General features: G+C 40.1%; 1 protein-coding gene across 1 annotated transcript in view; it reads right to left on the minus strand.

Annotated features, from left to right (window-relative positions):
* The window catches only part of SLC1A1 (solute carrier family 1 member 1), an 86471-nt gene that overhangs the window by 12897 nt on the left and 57118 nt on the right, over positions 1-16456 (minus strand). The window contains exons 3-8 of the mRNA XM_004600134.2: positions 13985-14077; positions 10635-10749; positions 9431-9473; positions 6678-6779; positions 3064-3248; positions 1518-1625 (exon numbers count right to left, since the gene is read on the minus strand). Of these exons, the coding sequence (XP_004600191.1) occupies positions 1518-1625; positions 3064-3248; positions 6678-6779; positions 9431-9473; positions 10635-10749; positions 13985-14077 (646 nt within the window). The remainder of the gene's footprint in view (positions 1-1517; positions 1626-3063; positions 3249-6677; positions 6780-9430; positions 9474-10634; positions 10750-13984; positions 14078-16456) is intronic.

Consider the following 16456-nt stretch of genomic DNA (forward strand, 5'->3'; position numbering starts at 1 on the left):
TGGTGCTCTGGCCCAGAAAACAAAGTACCCGTAATAGCAAATTCAGTAGCTGAATACTAATATCAGAACCCACAGAATAGTTACTTCAGGGAGTCAAGTCTTGTATGTTTAAAATGCTTATTTTCCATTTTCTTTTTTTTTTGTGGAGGGAGGCACACTCACCAGTAGTAACTTCTCAAGGATCACTTCTGGTGGGCTTGGGGGACTGTCAGTGGGTTGCCAAGTATTGAACTCAGGTCAGCTGCATGCAAGGCAAACACCCTATCCGCTATACTCTCTCTCTGGCATCTGCTGAATTTTTACTGTCTCTCTACAAGTCTTCAAAACTTCCTCCCTCATCCAAAAAACTTTTATTTACCTTCCTTGGTGAAGCTGACCCTGTCTTTTTTAGTGGCCCCTACACAAACCTCTATGATCTCTCATACTCAGTTGACTGGTCTACACTATAAGAGAAATCAGGAGGCACCATAAGGAGGAAGTTCCTGTTCTACAGTCAGGCCTCAGGATTGATCCTTATTTCTTTATTCCAGTGTTCAAAAACCTGGTTTTTGTTTCAAGCCTGAAACAAAATGGGAAATTTAAGAAAAGAAAACTGATTTGGCAGAGGTTGTGTACATAAACGACAAGTTAAGAGTTAAGAGATTAGTTGTGCAAAACTGAAATCATGTGACTTGGTCAAGGAAAATACAGATCCTTCTCCATTGACAGGGGTGTGTTTTTGATACACAGATCAAGAATCAAATGTTTCGCAGAGTTCCAGCAGGTGATTGGAGCACAAGTTGAGTATTTAGGAGCACTAATCTGTGAGAGTCAAACTGATGATGTTTGCTCATTCCCTTGGTCTATAATTTTGAGTATATGTGACAGATCCTGTCCCTGACTTTATATCTGAGGCCACCATTTATCACCCATCCCATAACATCTTCCCACAAGGGCAGTATCTAAGCTTTAAAATAATATGTAAAAATCCTGTCTCCTGGTGCCTTCCTGTTTTACATAATTCTTACCAGCCTGAAGATTCTCCTAGCATGCTCTCTGACACTGTGAAGATGCAGGGCAGAGCTGTGGCTATCAGCCCTACAGACTTGGAAGCCACAGCCATCATTCCCCCAATTACTCAAGCCTAGTTTCATTTAGCCCTACCTGTCCAATTTCTTTCAGGCTCAGGGTATAGGGGGGTGGATATTGTGTATTGTTTGCTTAAGGAAGTGAAGACCAAGAGAAGATACCAGTGGGTTTTGTTCTTGTTGTAAAAAATAATTTTACTACCACTAATAATGGCAATGACAAAGGCTGGCTGAGGCTGTTCTGCCAAGATCTGGCAATTAACACAGTGTGATCCACCTCCAGTGCAGCTGGTAAAGGGCACCCTCCACTCCCCCATCCCTTGCATCTCTGAATCCTTTCTTTCCCTGAACATGGGCGAGAAACTAATTTTAACCAACTGAAACAGAGCTTCTCAGCAGCAATTCAAGGGCACAAATAGGTTTCTGTTTTTCCTGTTGAGTCTGACATACCCAGTCAGGACGGTGGCCATGTAAAGGCCCAGCTTGCGGAATATTTCCCAGTCTTCGACTTCTATGATCTTCCCAGCAATTAGAAACAGGATACCCAGTGGCATGTAACTAGAAGTAAGCACAATAAAGGCATAATTTCATCACTGGGTGTATTCTCAGATTGGGGGAAGGGGGGAAGAATACCCATGGTATGTGCACCTGCTTGGTGCATGTACTCAGGGGACACAGGGGACATAAGGAAGTAAAGTTCCTGGTGGACTATGTGAGCTCCAGCTTTTAGAACCTCAGTGTACCTTATAACCCCCCATACAAGCTGCCTGAATGGGGCAAAACTGGCAGAAAAAAGTTCAACTGATATACAATGCAATTATGGCTTCCAGCATACATACAATTGCCTGCAAGCTGATACCTCTGTGAGCCTGACCCTCAAAATATGGCCAGGAGGCTCTTTCTAGTCATAATAATGTAGTTTTTCAGTTAGTATTCACACCAGAAGTGGTGGGAATAGCTATTCATAAAGCACTCATTAAATGTCTGCCATTTGGCTCATTATTTAACATGCATCATTTCCCTTCATATACTTCTCCCAATCTCAGGTAGACCTTACTGTTGGATCTTTATTTTTTAAGATGAGGGTGATATCCATCAAAATTAAATGACTGAAATAACTGAGCCTTAATGTCACTGTCAATGTCTAAGGCTTGGATTAAATAATGTTGATCCAACTCAGTAAGATATTAATGGGGAAGAGACCTTTTTAGAAAGGCAGGCTTTTGGGCATATCCTGGATCAAAGGACAAATACTTTAGTGGTGTCGTTCAGATGGTCATTCAATGGCAACTTTCGCTTGGTAGAATTAGTCCCTATTTTGTACTAGTTGTGGTTATTTTGTTTTTGTGCCACACCTTTATATTCTCAGGGGTTTTACCCAGCTCTGTACTCAGGACTAATTTGTGGTGGTTCTTGGGAGACCACATGTGGTACTGGGCATGGAATCTGGGGTGACACAAGCAAGAAAGCACTGTATCCCCTCTATTACCTCTCTAGTTCCCTGTTGTAACTATTTTAGATATAATGTCTACATAAAGAAACTGTTTTGATATGCATGGGAACACCTTCAAATCAGTTCTGTAATAGTTCCCTCTGTCCTGAATGCTGGTTGGGGCTAGAAAGAACAATGGCTGATATCTAGACTTTTTTTAGTAAACTAAAGCTTAAATAATATGTGGAATCAATCAATCCTTTGTGAGTTACTATTAAGTTTTCCCTTTTGTTTGTTTGTTTTGGTCCACACCCAAAGGTGCTCAGAGCTACCTGGATCTGTGCTTAGAGATCACTTTTGACAAGCCTTGGGGACAATATGGAGCACCAGAAATCAAACCCTGGTTGGCTATTTGCAAGGCAAATGCCCTACTACTGTACTATATCTCTGAATCCAGTGTTTGCTTTTTTAGAGTCAAAAAGTTAGGAAACAGGCTTCTTTATTCTAAGTTTGAGGATACAGTCATTTGGGAAAGCAGAATGGAATTAAGTGGTATCTACTCACCACATAATGATCTGAACGATTTTCATGGTTGCATCACTTAGTGCATTGAAGAAATCCACCAGAATCTGTCCCCTTTCTCCCATTTGTCCAATGACAAGTCCAAAGACAAGGCAAAAGATAATCAATCCCAAAACATTTATGCCATCTGTATACATGCCTACGATTTTATATTCCTTTGTTTTGTTCTGTAATGAAAATCGAAAGAATTATATTGATTCATGATAATCTTGGTAGAATATACAAACCCTAAAACATGAAGATACAATAGTAAAAACAATAAACATGAAAATACAATATGTGAAAACAAACTAGAGTCAACAGTCCCTAAGAAATAAAATGTAAAAAAAAATCTAGAAGTATAACAAATTTTTCTGTCTCTCACCATCTGCCATTGAAGTTTATTTTAATTTTATCTTTGTGCTCGTCACACCCAGCTGTGCTTAAGGCTTACTCCTGGTTCTGCTTCATGGATAACTCCTGATGGGGCTCAGGGGACAATCAGGATCAAAAATTGTCACTGTGTTTAAGGTTCAGGATCAAAAATGGGTCATGTGTTTAAGGCAAATGTTTTATTTACCTCCACCCCCAATACTATCTCTCCAGACCAAGGCTCTGATGTTTAAATTGATTTCCTCCCTCATTTTCTCTCTTAACAGTTCAAAATTTCATATCTCTATGAAAGATTCTCATTTTAGAATGGCTTGCATTTTTTTAAAATTCTTTTATTAATTCACCATGTGGAAAGTTACAAAGCGTTCAGGTTAAAGACTCAGTTATACAATGCTCAAACACCCATCCCTTCACCAGTGCACATATTCCACCACCAAGAATCACGATATACCTCCCGGCTTGCATTTTTAATAAGAATTTAAGATCAAGGCATTTTTTTTCAGGATTATTTCAACTACTAGCTATAGTTAAAGTCTGTACAAAAATGATAGGAATTAAGAATATAGGAAGTACAGAGTATTACTAATGTGAACATTTTTAAAATACTTTACTGTTTGTTTTATCCTGATAACGAAGCACAAGAGCATTCTTTACTGACTCCAAACTTGAATGACCAACAGGATTTCAAAGAAAGAAAAATGAACCAGATACCTACTACTATGAGCCATTTCTTCACTATCTCCAGGTCAAGAAGATCATGAGACTCCTGAGAGATAACAATCTGAGTGGTACAGTGTGAGATTGAGTGAGATATTTGCAACATGAGATAATGCAATATGAGTGGTGCAACCTAGGTTTATAAAGATTTGTGATGACAAGCCACTGGGGTATCAGCTATTTACTATTTATGAGCTGATATGATCAATCACATATTTACAAAACAGAATGTGCCAAATGTATTGGCTACAGCTTAAAGTCTTAAAGTCTTAAAAGTGCCATTAAGAGAGACAAGACTAATGATACAAAATAATGTGCTACTACCTGTACAGTCAAGCAATGAATTCCAGGTATTATATAGAGATTGGGGACATGAACGAAGGCTGTGAAGTTAGGAAAGATAGGCCTGAGGAACAGAGAGCCAGAAAATTAAAGCATACTTCAGAAAAAGATAATCAAAGGCAAAGGCATCATGCACTGGCTCTCTGTACCCTGCATTGATATATTATCCTTCCCGGTCCTCAGATGAACGTAAACCTCCTGGTCCAATGCCTCCTAATAGCCCTATTCTTCCCTGTTGTGCAAGTTATCATTCTTCATATGAGGGAAGATTTAATGTCAATCTTTTCACTACTGTGATACTTCAATACCCAGCAGGACCAGGCGAGTGAAGGGTGCCTGATATCATTGTAGAGCCACAATGAAAATCAGGAATTAGAAGTGAAGAGGCAGAGGTGAATAACAACAACAACAACAACAACAACAACAATAACAACAACAACAGAGGGGGTACCCCCCAAAGTTAGCCAGGATATTTGTGGATTCAGGTCACCAAAGGTCACTGAGCTATTCAGAGGCATTAAGGTAGGAGGAAGCCAGGGTATTGCAAACCAATACCATTTGGTGTTCTGAAGTCTACTGAGCTTTTTTTTTTTCTCGAAGCTATGAAGGCAGAGAATGTTTAGGGGAAATCTACTAGAAATACAGAACTACAAGAGTACCACTGCAGGCCCATGTAGGTTAAACTCCAGTGCTAAATTCCCTAAATCTCTCAGAGCCTTCTGACTATCGGTAAATTCAAAGAAGATTCATAGTGGCAAAATTTATCCTGATCTGAGGTGAAGTAATTAATAGGCTATTCGTCTTGTCAGAATATTCTAAGTCTGCTGAAGTTTACTGATTTGCTCGATCCTCGTGTTGTTTCCCAGTCCCTACCCACAGTGCACTTGCCGCACAACCCTCCTGAAGCCTGAAAAGCTCTGGACTGAGTCCCCTCTGGGCAGTCTAGAATGAGCATCAGGGGGTCTGCATCCCAAGCCGACACAGGTCACCTCTAAATCCAAACCACTTCCAACCAAAGATGCCCTCTCAGCTCTCAGGACATGCCACAGGCCCCAATCTTTTCCCTATGCGTGCACTGATTTTCTTTATTCTTGGCAGTAATGGTCTATAGTGGCTGCTGACATTGGTCAGTGAGTGGGACTATTCACAGGGAGAAATATAGAATTCAGTTCCTGGGAACCAATGCTCGCAACATTTCCCCCCCCCAATTATCATTTTAAAAACAGTGGGGGGGGGTGGTATATGTGTCTGTTCAAAGACATAATAATTAATAAATGTCTTTGAGTCATTAACTTTGAACTTGCAGCCACCACACAATATATCGTGACTGAATGAAGCACACCTTCAAACATACTTATATACTCCACAAAGCAGTCTTTTTTTTTCTTTTTGGGGGGATCACACCCAGTGATGCTCAGGGGTTCCTTCTGGCTCTGCACTTAGGAATCACTCCTGGAAGTGCTCGGGTAATCATATGGGATGCCAGGAATCGAACCCGGGTTGGCCACGTGCAAGGCAAATGCCCTATCTGCTTGTGCTATCACTCCAGCCCCTCCACGAGGCAGTCTTGCATTTTGAATCTTCAGTCTGCACTTCAACACAGTGTGTGGGGAACCTTTTATGTATTTATTAATTTTGGCGCCACAACACGTGGTGCTCTGGGGTTACCCCTGGCTCTGCACTCAAGGATAAATCCTGGTAGGGCCCAAGGAACCATATGGGGGTACAGGGGATCATGCCCAGGTTGGTCGCGTATAAGGAAAGTGATCTACCCAAAGTACTATTGATTCAGCCCTAGAAAACATTTTTAAAAGAAAAATCATGAGAAAAAAAACACAACCCAGAAAAATGTAGCCGAAACACATCAAAACATGAAACTTGCTTACAGCCTGGGAGCTGTAAAACACAGCCTTACCCCACCTCAGTAGGGAGCATGTGCACAGACCGCCTTCAAGGTTTTTCCCTGCTCTCTGCAGGTCTGGGAATGACCATGAAGGCATTCTTGTGCTGATCTGGGGGTTACATATACATTTTGGCGAGCAGGTAAATTCAAAAGCAGAATTTGAGGATATTGAATAATGATGGTATTTCCATTTCCTGCTCCTGAAAGACTCAGCCCTGTCAACTGGGGCAGGTGGCCCAGGTGCAGAGGCAGGAGACAGTACCTTTGAAACAGCAGTCGTCATGATGATGGTGGTAACAGATGCTTCTGTCGTATTAATTTCTGACTCACCGGGAGGCTTCACTTCTTCACGTGTGGTTTTGTACTGCAGCAAGAAGGTAAGAAAGGACAAATAAACAATTTTTTTTGTTTGTTTTTGAGTCACACCTGGCGATGCACAGAGGTTACTCCTGGCTCTGCACTCAGGAATAACTCCTGGCGGTGCTCAGGGGACCATATGGGATGCTGGGATTTGAACCCGGGTCAGCCGCGTGCAAGGCAAATGCCCTACCCGCTATGCTATCACTCCAGCCCCAAGAAACAATTTTTTTTAAGAAACTAATTTTTTAAAATAGAGTTTTTATTTATTTTATTTTTTTTTTGCTCTTTAAAAAAATTTTATTTTAATTAATCACCATGAGATACAGTCACAGATTTACAACTTTCATGATTATGTTTCAGTAATATAATGTTCAACTATCTATCCCTCTACCCGTGCCCATTCTCCACCACAAATATTCCCAGTATTTCTCCCACTACCCTCACCTCTTCCAACCCCCAACCTCTGTGGCAGGCACATTCCTTGTAGAGCATTTGTCGCATGAGACATGGTCTCACATTTGTTTTGATTAGATAAATAATAATATTTAGTTAAAGACAACAGTGATCACCTCCCCACTCTGATCATGTCAAGGCTATGCATGGATGTGGACACTATGGAAAGAACTACATTCTTACATTAATGGTTTTATGCATTCTTCTTGGATGAATCAGATATAAAGTCTATCTGGCAAATCTAAGTTATCAATCAACCTTCTTTCCCAACCTTTCTGTTGTCCCTAATTATATGATCATGGCTCTAGAATTACTCTAATATTCAGTATGATGAAATTTCTTCATTTTCTTTCTCCCAGGTTTTGTATTTAGGTAAAATAGAGTTTTTTAAACTTGAGGTTAACCCACAGAAATATGTTACTTTGGCCAAATGAATGCTGTTGACAGGGCCAATTTTGACTCCAGGTTTTGTTTTTTTATTAAAAGTGTGGGTGTGTGTCACAAAAAAATGTGGATCTGGAATTCGGGAGGGGCCACTTCTGGCAGTGTTTAGAGATGCCAGGGCCACACTGGAGTGCTTGAAGGAGAGCATGTGATGCTGAGGTCGAACCCTGGGCCCCACATATACTGAGCATACACTCAACTAATCCCGCTATTTCCTCAGCTCTAGACCCCAGTTTCCTTGAGGCTTTGGAAGCAAAAGTGGGACTGAGACATATACATACCACCAACTTCCATATGCACCATTCAATGATGCCAGACTATTCTCACTTTCATACTAGGTACAAAGGTGAAAGAAAGTATAGGTTTAATCTGTAGATCCTTAAAGAGATTCTTTCTATCATTGTTTATTCACTTTTCATTTGAGACGATCTTTCAAGCAGTGCTTAGGGGTCTTGGGGTCACTCCTGACAGACTTAGCATTGTGTTTCTTGGGCCCAGCAGTAGTTGAGGGGGGCCATCAGGGCCACCTGAGTGGGTATCGGAAACCTTGCAGTGCTGGGACTCAAGCTCAGGGCTTCTGCCTGAGGCTTCTGCCTGCTCAGGGCAGCATGCATTCCAGTCCTATGAGAAATCTCCCAACTCTCCTTTAATATCACTTTGATAAAATGCTATCATTAATTCACTGGGGTGGAGGACTCGGGCCATATTTGGCAGTGTTTGTACGTCATTCCCAGTACTGTTTGGGTACCACATGTACCTGTACCTCCTGCATGTAGAAGGTGTGCTAAGCCCTTTGAGCGATATCCAGTCCTCATTAGTTTAATAAACACCAAGAAATACATGGTTGTTCCCAAATCAGCTGTTCCTTTAGGGCTATTCCATGAGTGAGATTTTGTCTGAATTCCCGGCGCTTCAGCATAGAGATGTAAGAAAGAGCTAGTATATACCATAGCACAAGGCATAAATGTCACTCCCACAAGGCTCTGCCAACATCAAGCATCTTACAAATGACCACTGTGGATGAACTGTATGGGCTCCCCTGAAATAGGGGTGGTTCTATGCTTAGTGAAGTTTGGCAGGGAGCAATTTGTCGCCATTTTTGTTGGTATACACAGAGGTTTCTGTTCGTGTAATTTATGTAAATGAATACAGCAGTTGGTGTAAGATTCAGCTGTCTTAAAGTACACAGACAAATGAGAAAAAGGCATGAAGTGAAAAGATTGTTCAACTCTCCCAGAGGGAAAGAAAATCATGGCTGTGTTACATTGTAACATAGACTGTCAGTAATGGGAATGGAGTTGTCAAGGAAAAGACCCAATACCAAGAACACTAGCCATCTATGTAGGCTAGATTCTGATTTTCCAGCATGAGAGAAAATGATAAGGAAGTGGTGTGTAACTTTCCCCCTGCACTGGATCCACAGACAATCTAAGTTTTACATAGACATAACATGGTTCTCTAAATATAGGTACTAGAGGTCACATTTAAACTCACTCATTGATTGGTTCTATTTGATAACTTTTTGGAAGGATAAAAACAGTACAGTGGAAAAAGGAACAGAATCAGAAGTAATAACATGTTCTTTCCCATGCAAGGATACGGAACAGAGGATTCAATTGAAATACCCGCCATTCACAGGCACATTTTATGCAGCCAGTTTCGATCAGTTAATTCCATTTCTTGATCACACAAGACAAAAACAATCAACTGGTAATGTATAAAAGGGAGTAACTTCAAGACAAAATTCATTATTATTACCTGCTGAAAACAAGCTTGGACAAGGTTCTCAGGGAACATATTCCTGTTGGAGACATGAAAAGCATGTTATCTTAGGTTAAGATAAGAGTTTTGTTGTGGTTTTACATTGGTGGAAATGAATATAAAAGGCATTTAGCACTTGGTTTTCTCTCTGGTCTCTCATCTGAGTAAATACTAAGATTTTCCTTTCCCTGCTAAGCTTCAAACAAAGACAGAATGTTCTCCCAATCAACTTACACTTACCTGATTCACTGAGTAACTGTTTGCCCTCAGTGAAGCTGTCTACTGGCAGTTGGGAACTCACAGTTAAGAGAGTCAATTAGGAAGAATGCTTCCCCAAGGACCTTGGTATTTTTTTCATATTATTGATGTCAAATATAATTATTGAACTAAACATTATACACATCAGTAAAATATCAATGTGAAAAAGAAGCTTTGGTTTCTAGAAAAATCTAAGCAAAAATGCCTAGAAAATTAATGAAGGCAACTGTCTAAAATTTTAGGTATGATAAGCCAATTGGAATACTCCAAAAATCAATAAATTTTCAACAAAGAAACAAAAAATGAACTATAAGTGTATAGTAGTTAGTTTTAGTTGCAGTTTCTAAGGTTCTGTTTCACAGCTTCATAGAATTTGAAGATAGAAAGTGTAGACGATGAATTCACAAGGATAGCATATGCAACAGAGTGTATAAAATCTACACCCAACTGACATAATTGAAGAACAGACTGGAAGCCCACAAAAACTGGGTAATTAAATTCATTTAAGTTTCAAATAAAAACAAGACATATAATGCCTATCTGTATTGCTGGTTTTAAAGAGGCTGCACCCAGTGGTGCTCAGTGAGAAATATAGTGTTTGGGATGAAACACAGGCCCCTGCACATGCTAAGTATGTGCTCTACCACGTGTGTTCTCTCCCTGACTCCCACCTTCCCTCCATTTATACTGCTATCAATGATATGATTTAACTGCAATTTTTTTCAAATAACTGATGGATTTCCATCTCAGATTCTTTTAGATAAGCCTGTTTCTTCCTTTCTCTCATGGAACTATGAACTCAAGGAAAAAGGAAGGTGTGCATAATTCACACATTATTAAGAACTTCAAGATCACAACTGTAGAACATTGAACCAAGCAGAGGTCTCTGTGTGACCAGACTGTTTACATGCCTGTGAAGCCACAGAGTTGTTAGGACACTTACCTGATGAGATCTAACATGGCATCCACTGTACTGACTTCGGGGCTGCTGCCTGTTCTGTCAATGTCAGACACTTTCTGGGAGACACCAGGCTTGATGCTCACCACCAATACAATACCTGTGAGCAAGGACACACCCACAGAGCATGAAAACCTCTCAGGGAACCTGGCACCCACGGCACATCCTTCTTCATGTCTACTTGATCTCAACTAGGCAGAGTGGTACCAGACAGTCCTAGAGTAGGGATAATGAGGCCCAGCCAAAATGCTTAAGTGCAACTGAGGCCCTAATTACTTTCCCATTTAAATGAATAAGCAGAAGGGAAGATGTTATTTTAACAAGTAAAAGTGCTGCATTCCAGAACTGCTCTGGAAAACAACCACCAATGAGATTATTATTTTTTTCTCCCAGTTAGGATTTTCCAACTCAGAATATGCATTCATTATCTCTTTGTAACTTTTACCAACAGATTTTGATTATTTTTCTTCAGAGTCATGCTAAGACAACTCTACTCCCTTTAATACTACAGGCATTTGGGGCTGGAGTGATAGTACAGCAGATAGGGGGTTTGCCTTGCACACGGCCGACCCGGGTTTGATTCCCAGCATCCTGTATGGTCCCCTGAGCACTGCCAGGAGTAATTCCTGAGTGCAGAGCCAGGGGTAACCCCTGAGCATTGCTGGTGTGACTCAAAAAAAAAAAAAATTACCGGCATTCATTCAAAGAACAGTGGAAAATGGCTGTGAAATCCAAAAAAAAAGGGTTAGGATTAGGAAAAGTGTAGTGCTGTGTGACTCAGAGGGTGGATGTGACAGGAATTATGTGGAGAACTTTCTTCTTCCCATAAAGAAGAATGGTTGGAATGAAAGCACTGGAAAGTACCGTGTTGGCCTCTGGAGAAGTGTTCATCATGACACTTGAAGTACCTAGAGGAGGTGGGAGGCTGTGCCAGAGACCAAGGCATCAAACCTTGTGTGACTGGAGGAAAGTTTAGGAGAAAGACATGCCTATACCCTTTATCACCTCTTCAAAAAGAAATAGACATCATAAACAAATTGGACTACATAAAACTAGGAAGCTTCTGCACTTCAAAAGAAACAGTGACCAAAATACAAAAAGACCCCACAGAATGGGAAAGAATATTTACCCAATACCCATCTGCTAAGGGATTAATATTGAAGATATATAAGACACTAGTACAATTCTAACTCTAACCCCATCAAAAATGGGGAGAAGAAATGAACAGAAGTTTTCTCAAAAAAGAAATACAAATGGCCAAAAGGCACATGAAAAAATGCTCCACATCCCTAGTCATCAGGGAGATGCAAGTCAAAACAACGAGATATCATCTCACACCACAGAGACTGGAACACATTCAAAAGAACATAAACAAAACAGTGCTGGCGTGGATGTGGGGGAAAAGGGACGCTCTTTCACTGTTGGTGGGAAGGCCAACTGGTTTAGCCTTTTCGGAAAACAATATGGACAATGCTTCAAAAACTAGAAATTGAGCCTCCATATGACCCCGCAATATCACTTCTGGGAATATATCCCAAGGATGCAAAAGAGCACAGTAGAAATGACATCTGTACCTATATATTCATTGCAGCACTGTTCACAATAGCCAAAATATAGAAACAACCCGAGTGCCCTAAAACAGATGACTGGTTAAAGAAACTTTGGTACATCTACATAATGGAATACTATGCAGCTGTTAGGAGAGATGAAGTCATGAAATTTGCTTATAAATGAATAGATGTGGAAAGTATCATGCTAAGCGAAATGTGTCAGAAAGAGAGGGACAGATATAAAAGGACTGCACTCATTTGTGGAGTATAGAAGAACATCACATGAGACTGACACCCAAGTACAGTAGATACAAGGGCCAGGAGGATTGCCCCATAGTTGGAAGCCTGCTTTATGAGTGGAGGGGAGAAGGCAGATGGAATAGAGAAGGGATCACTAGAAAATGATGGCTGGAGGAATCAGTCGGGATAGGAGATGTGTGCCGAACGTAGATAATGGACCAAACATGATCACCTCTTAGAGTCTGTGTTGTAAGCCATAATGCCCCAAAGTAGAGAAAGAGTATGGGGAATATTGTCTGCCATGGAGGCAGGGGGAGGGTAGGAATGGGGGGATATACCAGGGATATTGGTGGGTGGGGAATGTGCACTGGTGGAGGGATGGGTGTTTGATCATTGTGTGATGGTAACCCAAACATGAAAGTTTGTAACTATCTCACAGTGATTCAATTAAAAAAAAAAGAGAAAGAAATGGAAATCTTGTGGGCTTGGGCTTGAGAATCCTGAATGGACCCACCATTTTATCAGTGGGAGGTAATAGAAGGGCCATGATAGGGTTCACTCTTCCCTGATGTCGAACTGGAGCGATAACACGGAGGGTAGGGTGTTTGCTTTGCACACAGTCAACCTGGGTTTGATTCTGCCGTCCCTCTCGGAGAGACTGGCAAGCTACCAAGAGTATCCTGCCTGTATGGCAGAGCCTGGCAAGCTACCCGTGGTGTATGCGATGTATACACATACCAAAAACAGTAACAAGTCTCACAATGGAGACGTTACTTGTGCCCGTTTGAGCAAATTGATGAACAACAGGACGACAGTGCTACAGTGCTTATCTCTTATATTTTTACTTTGTGTCTACCTCTCTCAGGAACTTATGAAGAGTTGTAGCTTCAGTTTAAGGAAAGGTTCAGGCTCTCCTACGTCACTTGATCTAGTACCCTACTGTGTCTCCACCGCCTTTTAACAGTTCACTTAAAGTAGAGTTGCAAGGTCAAGTTGGTGCAACATCTGTGTCCATTCCTTCTGCTTCTTCCCAATCTGCTTCTCCAAATGGAACTTTCTCCCTCTTTTAAGTGGAATTTAGAGTTGGTTAGAAGACTCTGTTGACTGTTAGTTCTATGTGAAATTTGAAGTGTGTAGAATTATAATGTGAATTATAATGTGAACTGTGAAGTGTGTGGAAATGCTGTCGCTCTGAAAATATTTTATAGTGATCTCAATTCTACCTTAATAGCCTAATTATCTAGTTTAAGGATCAAATAATCATTGGCTTCATTTCTTCTACCTGATGATTCTTATAAGGCATAGAACGGTCACCTTTTTTCTGTCTTTTGACTTTAGACATTAATAAGCTATACCAAGACTAAACTCAGTCAGTTTAATTTCTTTCATAAAAAAAAGTTTAGTGTACATGTCAGGTTCAAAAGTCTCATGGTATTTTAACAATCCTGCTTTCTGATTAGAAAACTTTGTGCATGTAACAAAGTTTATTTCTAAAGGAAATGACACAATTACACAGGGAAATAAAGAATCAAGAATAAATCATACCTAAAATTACAGCAATGATAGTGGTACAGAAATAATACAGGACAGCACGTAGACCAATTTTTCCAGACACATTGGAATCCAGTGCAGCAACACCTGAAAAGGGAGAAATCAAATCACATCAGATTGGAAAAACTCCATTTCCAGGACTAGTGGTCAGCCAATCAATTCTTAAGGTGTGAGATCAAGTACAAAGGCTCATGCCCTGAACTGGCTTGGCCTATCACACATACTTTATTTGAGTAAGATGCAATGGAGAAAATAAGCACTGCAAAAGGACCCGAGAGATGGAAACCTAGTGGGGGGCAAGTTCTCTTCTGGCTGACCACCACTGCCTCAATCACAGCAAGCTCTCAGTGCCTGGATGATCGAAAATTATTGAGACAGCTTTCCCTTCTCCATTTCCTCTTAGAACTTTACCAAGATTTGGACATTGTCTCATTCATATTGGAACTCAATATTTCTCCAATATTTTCCTTGATTTTTATAGACATGGTTGAGATTATTTATAGCTTTTAATCTTTAATTCTATATTATAAACATCTTTTTAAAGTACCATTACAGAATCATCCTGAGGATAATTTTATTTCATTCACTCATTTATTTTTAATTGAATCACTGAGAATAATTTTAACTGCCACATAATCTCAGATGGCTATGTTATAATGAATTTAGGCATCTTTCCACTTATTGCTGGATCTTTAGAGTCTCAGGGACCAAATTCAGTAATAAATCACAGTAATTTTATTATCCACTCTGGATAACATATCTCCCTTTTTTCCCTCATGATTTTAAATTGCTTCTCCACTAACAACCTATTTTTTTTTCTTCTTGGGTCACACCCAGTGATGCACATGGGTTACTCCTGGCTTTGCACTCAGAAATTACTCCTGGCAGTGCTCAGGGCGCCATATGGGATGCTGGAAATTGAACCCAAGTCAGCCGTGTGCAAGGCAAATGCCCTACCTGCTGTACTATCACTCTAGCCCCCACTAACAATCTTAATGAGCAGGATTTTGATTGTGAGGCACAGGTAATTTAGAAGACTTAAGACCACACTTAAGATCTAATTTGCTTCCAGTAAAATGAGTGAACATTATATGGTACTAAAAGGGCTGGCCAGAATGCTAAGAATAACTGTAGAGATGGGAAGAGAAGGCTTTTTCTTGCAAGGAATCATTCCCCTCCAATACAGCTATCCATATAAATGGAGTTAAAATATGCAGTTCTCTATCAGGACTACTTCTATGGAGAGCAAGCTGAGAAGCAACCAAACCATCCTTTGGAAGCTGTAATTTGGAATTTTCAGAGATCACACTTGGAACCAAATATATGCAATAGGAAAAAAATTGACATCAATACACATATATTTATGCACAATCACTGCAAAACTTGAAGGAAAGGTATCAAGAAAAATGAATAGGATGTCATAAGGCAAGCCCTAAAAGAAAGGAGTACATATGTAGGTTATCAGCATGTGCCAGTAATTTTCATACTTAGTCATTATCTGAAAGTCCTACCTATATACAAAGCAGTAGATTATGCTCCTCACATACAACAGCACATTTTTCGTAAACAGGGAAAATTGGTAGGGCAGCTAGCATGATGATGACAACAGAACAAGACACTTCTCACTCTAAAAGAAGCTGACTGCTGCTGACTCACTGGAAAGTTAATGTCTTGAGAGACAGAGTTCAAACTTAAATCTTCAGCTGTCATCCCAGGATACTGTGAAGGGCCCAGTCACCAACTTTAGGATATGATCATGCAATTATCAGATTCTGGGCATAATGCAGGAGTCACATTCTAGAGCAAACTTGAGGACAGATTCTATTCTCTTTCTTTGGGAAAAATACAGTCTAGTGTGCTGCTTTTAATGCCCTTCCCACCCGAGTAGAAAGAACAATTCTGCAGGAAACAATAACACCAAAAATACATCAAGAGACACTGAAGGTCACAAATCCTAAAAGAACTATCTCATACTGTTTGTTCTCTTAAAAAAAAGAGCAAATAATTCAACTATATGTTTATCAATATATGACTATAAAATACTCCTTTTCCATTTTAGAGATATGCATATTGTTTTCATAAGAATTATTGATAATTATTATTTACAGAAATTTAAAAAAAACACTAAAAATGTCTAGTGTAACAGAACTCCAAGTTACTTGTAAAAGCAGTTGTAACCCATAACCTTGTCTTAAAAACAGTATGTATTTTCAGATATATACTGTCCTTTCATAGATGTGCATTTATGTTGCTCCCAGTCCCAAGGTGCCAACAAGTGACAGGTTCACAGAGGGGCTGCAGAACTAACTGTTCTGGTGTATCTGTGGCCTCTCAGGATTTTCTTCCAGTAGTGAAACAAATTAAATCTATGTGGATAATTGTTTCCAGCATATGCTAATATGTCTTAATTTGTCTTAATGATTTGGTCATGGGCGGGTGCCTCTGCTTCTATTCCAGGACCCAGCT

Source organism: Sorex araneus, chromosome 1 (genome assembly GCF_027595985.1).
Source record: "Sorex araneus isolate mSorAra2 chromosome 1, mSorAra2.pri, whole genome shotgun sequence".
NCBI lineage: Eukaryota > Metazoa > Chordata > Mammalia > Eulipotyphla > Soricidae > Sorex > Sorex araneus.